At 43.2% G+C, this 11724-nt stretch overlaps 1 protein-coding gene across 1 annotated transcript in view; it reads left to right on the top strand.

The window, feature by feature from the left end:
• The first annotated feature begins 361 nt into the window (after positions 1–361).
• Positions 362–11724, top strand: part of LOC309718897 (uncharacterized protein) — a 97205-nt gene continuing 85842 nt past the window's right edge. The window contains exons 1-2 of the mRNA XM_082554523.1: positions 362–1011; positions 1567–1636. Of these exons, the coding sequence (XP_082410649.1) occupies positions 718–1011; positions 1567–1636 (364 nt within the window). The 5' untranslated portion in view covers positions 362–717. The remainder of the gene's footprint in view (positions 1012–1566; positions 1637–11724) is intronic.

Raw genomic sequence — 11724 nt, 5'->3', positions numbered from 1 at the left:
TCAAACTAGTTAAAAGGCCTTTTTAAAGCAATGATTTTGTCCTCTAAGATTAAAGGACCGTAACTGGTTCAGCACTAAAGACTGTGCAGGTTCTTTTTCTCCTTTGTAAATGATCCTGTTTTGTATTAGAGATGGACAAAAACAAGCCTTCAGCGCCCACATATCTCCTGAACATCCTCTGCTGCTGCTCTCATTTAAATAAAATGGACTGCATTGGCTTGGAAGAGTTTACTACTATAATATATTCATTTTTATTTAAATCACAGGAACCAACCCGGATTTTCCTGACTGATCTCAATTATTTCAGCCAAATCTGTTTCATTTACAGCTGTCAATCTAAAGCCTCCCACGTGGTCTTCAGGGCGGGCGCATCTCGACTAGTTGAATGTGCAACTTTTAGGTGGGCAGTTGCACTTGCACGTGCATGTAGGATACTCAACAGAAAACGTCCTGGAAGTCTGGAGGCGCGTCTTCTGCGGCATCCAGATTACTCCCATCTGGTGCAAACCCGGTGCGCGCCGCTGCTGCCTCTTATTCCAGGACTAATTTCAGTCAGCGCTTTGAACCCCGAGCGCACTGCGCTGTGGCGGAGTGTAAGTGAGTGCGTTAAGTTCGAACTAGGAGCCTGAATACGGTTTATATTTTAACAACGCCAAATACAACAAAGTATTTTGGCCATTTCTGTTCAGCAAGAGGACTTAGAAGTAGGATCGCACCATGGATACGGTCGGCGACTCTATCGGAGAAAGTAAGCCGGTGTGCCAGTGTACCCCCAAGTCCCGGAGCCAGCGATGGGTGCCAGGTTTCCCCATCGCTCTGTGCTTGCTGATGTCGATGAGCTCCATCACCGTGTGTCTTCTGATGAGCTTGAAGACCTATCAGCTGGAGAACCGACTGCAGATGGAGTTGGACAAGGCGTCTATCTTCCAACACCCGAAAAGGGCGTTCGTAAACGAGGATGGGACCCTACTGTCAGAGTTGAGCACCCCAATAGGAAAGCTCGTGGAAGAGGTACATGTCTGTTGTGGATACGCAGTGATTGTCGTTGATAAATACATGTGCTATGCGTGTGGATGTCTGCTCCCCGTGCCCAAACTTTGCGCAATAACGCAGAACATGTGTTGTGTGCGCAGGCAGACTTGGCAATCGTTGGCAGTTGTACCCTAATTGCCTCCCCACCACCACCCCAAAATCAGTTAATGCACAGTGTTAGGAATTGAAAGGCAACATGCAGCTGGCCAATTAGTTTGCGGTTGCGGCGCTTTATGGGGTGACATAACCGTTGATGATAGACACCAAACTAAAATGTTATCACATGGAAAAGAAATTAAGCAAACTCTTCTCATTTGGAGCTGCATATAATAGCAGAAAGATCATGATCTCATAACTGTTACTTAGATATCTTGAGAACATTATTTTGTTCTCTTAATCCCAATTTATTCCCATTTAAATTAAACTGAAATCTCATTCTCAAGGAACTGTTAGAGTTAGTGTAACGGTACTATTTTGCAACTGAGTGCATTCATGCATATTTATAACGTACTGGAATTTGCTCTTTCTTTGCAGAAAGTGGTGGCTCTGACGCCAAAAGTGCGGCCAGCGAGGGATGTTGGCCAAGAGTGCTCCTGTCCTCCAGGTACCTGTGTGTCTGTACCTTAAATGCCACCTACCAAAACACATAAGCAAAACACTAAAACCCTCCACTCTCAGGTAAACGTTAACGACTGAGCTCGCAAAAGCTTTTGGCAGCCCCCCTCGGACTCTATGTCTGTGTGTATGTGTGTGCGCATGTTGGAGGGTTACAGCCCCCTAAAGCCTGGGGTAGGGCCCGCAGAGCTCAACACTCAGCAGATCAGTGGGACAGATCAGTGGGACTGGGATGTCCATCCCTGAGCCTTTCGGCCTTATGCCACTTTAATAGATGGAGCAGTCCTGTGCCAAGATTGGCCACGTTTGGCGTGTGGTGTTCATTACAGGGCCAGTGATAGTTCCTGGTGTGGAGAACAGGGTGTGATCCACATCATGATACACACACACACACACACACATACACACACACTCCCCCAGTATCCCTCTGAATTAAAGAAAGATATAAGGTATTTCTTTGATTTCTAATTACACTGCAGTTTGGCGCAACTTGCGTGCCAAGAGTGATGCATAAACATCAGCTGGAGTACGCTGCTGCTCAGTGCTGGTTTACACGGAGCATTTGGGCTGAGCTTTTAAAGGGGAAACTGTTCTTTATTGACAGAAATCTTTTGGCTAGCAGCAACAGGATGTGTGAGTGTGTTGAAGTTGGCATTCATGACATTCCAGTTTTGTTTTTTTGTTTTTCTTTTTTTTAAAACTCAAGTGGAATCTGGCCACAGTTCCTGCTTGGACACACTTTCTTTTCTTGCTTTCTTGTGTAAAGAGGTAAAGCCAGAAGTAGAGTTTTCAAGGTGCTTATTGCAGATTTGGGAAACTGCCTTGCATGGTTCTTCTTTTTGTTGTTGTTGTTCTTTTCTTTCTCAGTGTTTCTGGGTGTGAATAGCTGTGCAACAATAAGAACAGGTGAAAGCATTCACAAGTGGAATTTCTGGCCCGCTTTCAACACTTTGTGCTTTCCATCCAGAAGCGTGCTCTGCTGAGAAAAGCTTGTTGGTGCTGCCTGCTGGGTTAGAGGAGATACTAATACTGCTAATTTAGGTTTTAGGTTTATTATTTATAAATTTATTGAATGCAGTTCCACTCCAAGCACTTTTAAATAAGAGATATGCAGCACACACAGAAATGCAGACGAGGTGTTTTTACTCCATTAGATCTTATTATTGTGTCACACGTTGCCCCTCATTTTCCTATAAATCCCGTAAACCGCTGCGTAATCGAGTGGTTTTGGCACTGATACGATCCATAACAGCTCTTCAGGAGTCTATTTAAAGTCCTCTCTAGATGTGGTGGTTTGTTTTTGTCGAAACAAAAGGCTATTTTGTTTATTGCAGCTTTGATGCAATAGAATGCTTGTGGACATCTATTTTTTTCCACGTCTCAGCGATTTGATTGCTCAACACAGACTTGTTAACATTTCTCTATAAAAATGTGTTTATTTCTAAGGAGGGATTTCCAGAAAATAAATGCTTTATTTTCTTCTTCTTTTTGCACGTTTTTATGAAAAGTATCGCGTATTTGTTTGCGTCCTTGGACGAGGGTTTGGGCTTCATGTCGTGGTCACACGTGGTCCTATGCTGCGTGTGTCGTGCAAGTCTGAGTTCGTCTCAGAGCCTTTGAGGGGCCGACGGGAAGGGCGGGGGGGGCTCCTCTCTCTCTCAACGCGACACTGTAAGATAAGACCATCTTCTCCCCTTTGGTTCCAACTCTCACCGCTTGAAATTTGATTCTCTTACCAACAGGATCACAGGCCAAGGTATTTCTGCTTGTATGCGTGTGAGACACAAACTACCACACTGCATGAGTGGCATTTCTGCCATTAAGTCCGTGCCCATGCCCTCCACATCAGGGTGCTCACCTTTCACTAAGCATGAGGCCAGGAGCCCAACAGGGGGCAGCAGCTCTGCAGCAGCGTTGGAAAGAATGATGCAGAACTCTTGGTTGACACTTTTTAGTTGAAAGATGTTCCTCTAATGGAAAAAAAAAAGTAGTAAAGTATTGTGAAGGCCAGCAGACCCACTAACTGTAAATGGTAATGTCCCTCAGGCTTTCACTTCAGGGACATTTACCTCCAGCGTCCTCCTAAAGGCAGCAGCACTGGGCCTCCTCTGTGTGCTCACAGATACAGCACGGCCAGCCGTTGTTAAGTCAAACTGTCACTAAATGCAGCTCTGCTTACGAGCTTCAGGTGTTTGCAATTAACACCCGCCTACACCCTCAACGCACACTCAAGCAGCACATGCACACAGACGTACACAAACATTCGCGTACACAGGCGTTCATTACTTACACATGAGCACAACACCTCTAAGGTGCCCCGACTAATTCGAATCATGTGGGGACAGCATGTGTCCTGCGAGGAAGGAGTGTATTGTCATCTAAGCAAATTGCACTTAAAAGCTGTTTAACAGGTCTGATACTTAGTAGGGGGCACAAAGTCTGCCAGCACTTTGGCGAGTACCAGCCTGAAAATGACTATAAATAAACCTGAGTCAGCAACCAGCGATGGCTCTGCTGAATGAATGGGTGTTAAAAATATGTTGTTTTATTTGTGCTATGCTTGTTTTCTGCTATACGTGAGGACTGAGCGCCTTCAGTGTGCCTAATGCATCTGTGAGAGTCTGTGGTGTTCTTGTATGTGATGCCACGAGGTCAAACCCCTGGTTGTGCAGTCAGATTAGATTCCATGAGATAAGAAGAGGTCATTAGCACACTAAATGGGAGCACTGGGCCCCCTATATTTGAGTGTTTGTGCATAGCATTCTCACGTTGATGTATTTAACATGTGCCGATACCAACAGAAGTCCTACATATATATACTCTTGACGCCTTCTGCAGCAGGGTGATGTTTAATCGCTTGAGAAATGCACTACTTCTTGTGTGAAACCCTCCAGGAGTCTGTTGGCGTTAAACATCCCGGCATGGGATCGGCCTCTCACTCTCACTTAAGGGCAGCTGAATGCACTCATTGCCCAGCATCGTGCTCTACCACCTGGAGGCGGGGGTGGAGAAAAGTCTTTTGGGAGATGGAGACCCAAAGCGGGGCCAGCAATCACCCCTCCCTTCAGGCTGCATTTTGTTTAAAAGCCATAATAAATCAGACAGGAAGCTTGCTGCTACCTATGCAATGTATTGCCACAGAAGAACACATATAAGTTTAATTTATTACCACTTTAAAACAATAACAGCAGGAAATTTTGTTTTTGTACGCCATGTTTTAGATTTGTTACACTGTAGCTTTGGGCTGGGACGGCATTGAAATGCTGGACCAGAGCACATGACCAGCTCTTTGTGCACGATTGTGAGTCCTTTGACTTCATGTTTGTACTTGCACCCGTGTATTTCTAGTACTTGTGTTTATTTTGATGTCTGCAGGTACACGGTTTATTATGTCTTGAGGTGACTGAATACATTGCTTTAGGTATCATATGGCATCAATATCCTCTCCCCTGTGGCAACAAGTAATAACCTGATGCCACAGGGGAGAGGGGTAAAATTGACAATTTTCAGGAGATAAAATCATCTCTGTCCTGCTGGCACACGGAGTTAAGTGTCTGTGCACGCATACTCATACTTGCAGATATCAGTTGGACCGCAGCGTCTTTTTTCCAGCATAAATCTTCTTCTGATCCAGGCAAAGTTGTAGTGCAGAATAAAAATATGTTCTACATCCAGCTGACCTATTTTTTTCTCTTTGCACCCGTTTTACTTCACACACTGTACTTCTTCATGAGGTGAACATACGAGCTAAATCGATTTACAGTAAGCTATTTATTGAATGTAATTATTTGAAAATAATATTTCAGTAAGACACCGCTGTGTGGTGGTCTTTTATTTGAAAGGAAGTAGAATAGGGCTGAACGATATATCGCATTTGCGATAATATCGCGACATGATCAAGTGCAATTTTCTAACCGCAAAGGCTGCGATTATACTGCGATTATATTATACAATTCATGGGCTGCATCCTCCTGAGGCCGCATTTGTAGACCGATTACGTCACAGCGACGCGCCGAAGGCTGTCCAAATTACTACCATATCCCAGAATTCATAGCGCGGCCCAGCCAAACTCCAGTTTCCAGCAATGGCGGCCGCTACTAAGTTTTAAAATTACTCATACTAATCTTTCTGGGTCACAAAATAAACTTTTAACATATTTTCAGGCGAGAAAGTAGTTGTGTAAACATCAAATATCTGCTCGGTTTATCAAGATATCCCATATTTGCAAAAGTGCTTCGACGTTTTCAGAGGCGTCTGCTACCCACCAGCTCGACAGCTAGCCGGGAGCTCGAGGGTTACTGATGCGGCCGAGAACGGCACAACTCCCGGCACATCATTTTCAGATCACCGCGGAGTTTCGCTGCTCGGGTTAAACGTAATATATAAGTCACTTAGACAACCTAAAAATGTTATTGTTGGGCTTTTTTCAGTGTTTTGTTTGTTCGTGAGTAAATCGGTTTGGCTGAGATTAAAGTTATTAGATTAGATAAAATAAAACTTTATTAATCCCCCGGGTGGGTTCCTCCTTGGTTTTCACACAGCTGACTAAACGTCAAACAGAAAACTTATTAAACAGAAGTATGAGACAGTCGAGAATTTACACCAGTGTCTGGTTATATTTTAGATAGCAAGAAGCAGACGGCCGAGTTTATTAAACTCCACCGAGACAGCGGTGACGCTAATCAGAACTAGACCGTCCAATTTCACGCCTTTAAATTTTAAAGGCGTGTTTGTGTGTGTGTTTATACAATTGCTATTATGTTTGAACTTTATGTGTAATGTTACTGACTGCAGAGATCAGTAAGATGTGTGTATTTTTTATTTATTAGTTTTATTTATTTAATATTATTTTTTAATTGAATGACTGTCTAGTAGTTCACAGATGTCGAAAAACTGAGTGTGGTAAAGCCACTGATTTTTTTTATGTATATTTCTGCAATCTGCACATTGTACTGACTTTCATTTTAATGTTTACACCAGGGTTCCTTGTCAGCACTTTATGCTCAGATGTTTGTAAGCTAAAAATAAACTATTGTGTATGTTCAAATATACTGTTGTGATTGAAGAAGTTAAATAAAAATGTCAGTCATCAATTCATGCATCACCTCATGTCATCATAACAGAGGTCTGTCTTCCAGGAAAGAACAGTTTAAAATTAATGTAATATAGTATTGGCCATACTATATGATGTATTGCTTGTCTTTGTTTAATAATACAGAAGACAAATACCTTAAAAAATAATCGCATATCGCATCGCAATCGCAATATTGGGGCAAAAAATCGCAATTAGATTATTTTCCATAATCGTTCAGCCCTAAAGTAGAATGTTTCCCTCTTCCCTCCTGTGCTGTCCGACAGCCTGCTTTGCATTTAGGACTACATCCCAAAAGACTACAGACATCATTTTCATATGGACAGCAGCTCCACAGCATTTCGTCCTCAAGTTACTTTTTTGCTTCGGCTGACGTGTCGTTAAGAGGAGGAATAAAAATAAGTGATGTATCTTAATTTTTTCTTATTTGGAAGATGATCTTGGAAGGCTTAAGTGTTCTCAGTTTATTTGTAGGAGGAAAGGGGAATGCTGCTTCTTAGATAGCTGGAGATATTTACTTTGGCGATGGCTACGTCTGCATTGCTGAAGTCATGCGCTGAGTGCAGCGATTGAGTTCAAGAGGTGTTTCTAGATCAAAGCCCTTTAACTGGTAGCCACTGTCAAACAAGTAATTTAGTGAAATGGGCTGCACCGTTAAAAGTTACAAGGGGAAATTGCTGAATTTATACATTGTAACGGGTTACAGGGAGGACTTTTGCACATGTGAAAAACTTGTAGGAAACCTTTTTTAAAGGGAAGCTGTGTGAAGTCTGGTGCTGTGTGGCCGACTCAATCAGCAATGCAAGAAGGAAGTCATGAGGTAAATGTATTATTCCCACAGTTGAATGTGTGTGTTTTACAAAAGTACAGTTTGAGAACTCTCAGTTTACGTCTTCTTTACATAACTTTTGGTCTTTTATGATCTTGTTACAGCGATCTTGGTAAGCCAGGGTGAGTGCCAGTGCTTCATCTGTTATGTGGCTAAACCAGGATGGTGTCAGTGAAGTGAAGAGACAACTCGTCTCTATATGAGATGTTCATGTGTTCATGTTCACCAAAGCATTTGCATTAAAGTCAGACTGAGGATGAACTGAAGCACAGCTGGTGGAATCCACTCCAGGTGTGGACATTTTTATCCATGTATCAGCCCTCCTGACCATTGATTAGCACACACACACACACACGCAAACACACACTTGCACTACATAACCACAGAGAAAACGTCCACACGTCTCCCCTCTCTGTCTCTCAGCAGCTCTTTTTATTAAAGTTAGCTTTGTGAAACCACAACGTTTAACAGCGGGGCCAACATTCTTCCTGGCTGGACACAGGCCGGCCAGGCGGCAAGGCCCACGCGGACCCCAGGAGAACGAAGAACTGTCTGAACGCAGCGATCCGCCCTGGGATCGTAGTCCCGATTCACAATAAAGGTTTCTGGATGCAATTATCTGCTGGCATGTTATCATATTATCTGTCAGAATTGACCGAGGCCATTAAAAGCAGGAAATGATGTGAAGCAGTTAAAGGAGGAAGCACAGATTCTGGCTTATTTAAAGAACTTTGCATCCATGTGTACATATTTAAGCATCGTCACCTCTTGGCTAGTAGGGGGAATATCACCTGTTTTGAATGTTGTCAGCCCAATAAATAGCTGGAGCCGGCTAATGAGCAACAGCTATTTAAGGACATGTTTATATTTATGTGTTTTTCTAGACAAGTAAGAGAGCTGAGAGCGGTTTCTCAAGCGCGGCACAGCAGTGGTGCGAGGGCATTAAATAAAAGAATCAGTTTTGAACACAACCCCGACACAAACATAAATTAGATGTTTGTTTTTACCACAGATGGACACTGAATTAAAAATAAAATTCTGCATTTTTGAGGTTTATTGTACATTGTGAACTGAATCAACAAGCTATTTTAAAATTGCTTTACTTAAACATCTTTTAACATCAAGTTAAATCAATTCCGTGGGGAATATAGAGTAAAATTTCAAATGCACATGGCATCAAAGTACAGCTAGACTTTGAAGAACATCTGATGTGCTGCTTTTCACACAGTAATGCTTTGTCTGATGGGCATGATTTGAAAACAGCCATTGTTTGCAGCAGACCAGCGTGCATCAAAAGCATCAAATGTTGTGTTAAACCACAGGGATGTAATTCATTTCTTTAGCCCTGGATTGATTTAGGAGCATCACCACAGAAGTATCCATGGTGTTTCTTTGGCTGGAAACTCAGCAGATGGCCTTTAGAAGATTACTTTAAATGGAAAACAGCACTTATTATAGCTATTGAGTATTTCTAGTTTATCTATATTAGATATTCTGGTATTTTAAGATGTGTTTGGGACATTTTGTCTCATATTTTCTTTCATAATAATCAGTAATGGGAAACAAATACATTTTTCTTCAGGGAGTCCATATTTTCAGGACAAGCAAGTATGGCTTTGCAATTAGCAGTTGCAGGAACTTGCAGAGTGGTGCAGAGCAGACACACAGTGCCAAATGTGGAAACTATTATCGTGTTTTCTTTAATTATCACAAGTGGCAGGTGACAAGGTGAATAGCCTTTTAATGGGGGAGCAAAAAAACTCTTTAACACCACCATGTGGGCTCCTGCTGGCTGACAGCACCGTGATGATGAAAACAGCCCCTTTCTGTGTTATAGTATGAACCTGTTTTATATTAATTTAATTGATTTGTGTTAATTATTTCTCTGTATTCACAAAGATCCGAAACACCTCATGGTGATGTCTTTTGAAGTGTGTTTTCATTGGAATGATAGTGTCACTCTTATCCTCTATTAAAGAATAAAGATCGACAGAAATGAATATCCCATATCAGCCCTTCTGCATTTTTACAGCTCAGTTAATCTGTCAGGAATGTAACAAGGCTGACCCCAGCTGCGGGACGACACCCGTGCAAACACACCTGGATTTATTGGGCAGTTAGCATCTCTGGACATGAACCCAGACAAGCAGATATGCAGGGATGGTGCAGAGGATACTGTTTATCCTTCCAGATGCAGACTGGTAATAACAGTCAGGGTATATCTCTCTTTGGGAGTCACAGAATGGCTGTTGGAGATGTGAAGAAGAGCACTGGTGATCCAGATGGTCTCGCTGTGGCAAACGTGCTCCTGCTCAGTGTAAAAGCCCCTGGATGGACTCGCCACTCTCCCGGCACCTCTTTAATGAGCTGAGCTCATAAAACTGGGCTTGAAACCTTTGAACGGGCCCTCGGCACCACTGGTGCATGTTATTCTGTCATAGCAGGGAGTGCAGTATAGCTCTCAACAACTTAACACCCCCACTTTGAGCAGCGGTTTATTTACTTGTCTCAGGTCTGCTCTCGCTCTTTCTCTCCGTTTGACCTCTCCAAATATGTCCTTCTGTCTGTTATTTCCCCACATCCCTCCCCATGTCTCTGTTTCCTACGTGCAGCCCCTCCCCCATCATTCTGCTCAATATTTATGATTTCAGGAGTTTATATTTAGCTCACGATCTGGTTGGTCTGAGGCTGCTGTACATCCACAGTGGGTCAGTCAGTGTATACATTAACCCAGAGTTCAGCCAGAAGTGAGGCGGGGGAATGGAGCTTGTTATCACACATGCTGTAAACAGACGATGAGGAGATGCTGGGGGACTTTCACGGGAAAAGTGGGGAGTCCCTGAAGGTACAGGCCAAGGTTGTCTTGTATTATAGCTACTGGTAAAGAGGAGCAGTAGCTGTTAAAGGCTATAATCTGCTGACTGAATGATTGCATTTCTAATAAGATGAACAATACGAGCTGGGGTTTTATTTTTTAGGGTTGGTTGGAAAAAAAAAATAATGGCAAAAGTTAGCCAAGCAAAACTCGCGGTCATTCTGCTCTCATGTTTACAACCATATGTAACACATGCAGGGCTTAAGACTAAGCCTCAGTGGCTGCAGTTAAACGATCAGCATCACTCTATGTGAAATGGCCTGTCCCGCCGATCGAGTCATTTATCTCTCTGAGGTTTCTCTTCACTGATTTGAGGATTTCGCGCGCAGTCGTACGCCAACCCGGCGTACCAAAAATGACCCCGTAAATAGATCTGATCGCCAGCCAAGCTTGGGCAGAAGCCTGTGCGTGTTCAAGCTGTATGTCTGTACGTGGGGGTCACCGATTTTGGGTGAATGTTTTTCCAGCAGGCCTCAGGGTGAAGCAATGTGATAATTGGAGCTAAACATGTGTTTATGTGCACACAAACACACACACACACACACTTGATTTGCTGCTATTAAATCAAAACACTTGATTTGTATCAAGAATGCTGTTGCTGCTGCTGCTCACTCTCTAACTGCTTGTTCCGGATGGAGGCACAGGTGGAGGTGGGGTGGGAGGGGGCGAGGAAGGAGGAAATGGAGAAACTTGGAATAGCACAATATATTGCACATGTTGAAACTTTTTATCAGCGTTCCATCTGTTTTTTACATACTGAGCAAGCTTGTGTGCGAGCGTATGCTTGTTTTGTGCGCGTGTCTATATGTGTGGGCTCACCTTGCGTGTGTGTTCCCCACATTTCTGCATACCACCCGACAGCCCATCTCCATTGCCAGCCTCTGCAGGGACTTCTTATCTGCATATTTGCTGTTCCACTCAGGAATCATAAACGAGTCCTGAGTGCATTTTGGGAGCCAGGAGAGTATATCACAGATGTCCAGTCAGCTTGGGTTACACATGGAATATCTGACTTGAACATGTGGACAATCTATCAGGTCTACCATCTCTTTCCTCTCATTTTCTCCCTGCCTGCATCCAAATTTTGTTTCTCTTACTTGCTTTTCCTACTTTTCCCTCTCAGTATTTAGCATGCAAATGCCGCTCTTCTTCCCACATAGTGTTTACACAGACGGAGCATCGGATGTATGTAAAAAGGATCCAATCAGCCTGTTTGCTCATTTTTGTCTCACAGTATTTTGTTTCTAGGGTTGCAGCATCAATGCACATCAATAGGAAGAG

This window comes from Aulonocara stuartgranti, assembly GCF_965226115.1.
Source record: "Aulonocara stuartgranti genome assembly, chromosome: 2".
NCBI lineage: Eukaryota > Metazoa > Chordata > Actinopteri > Cichliformes > Cichlidae > Aulonocara > Aulonocara stuartgranti.
This window is presented reverse-complemented; position numbering and strand designations above follow the sequence as displayed.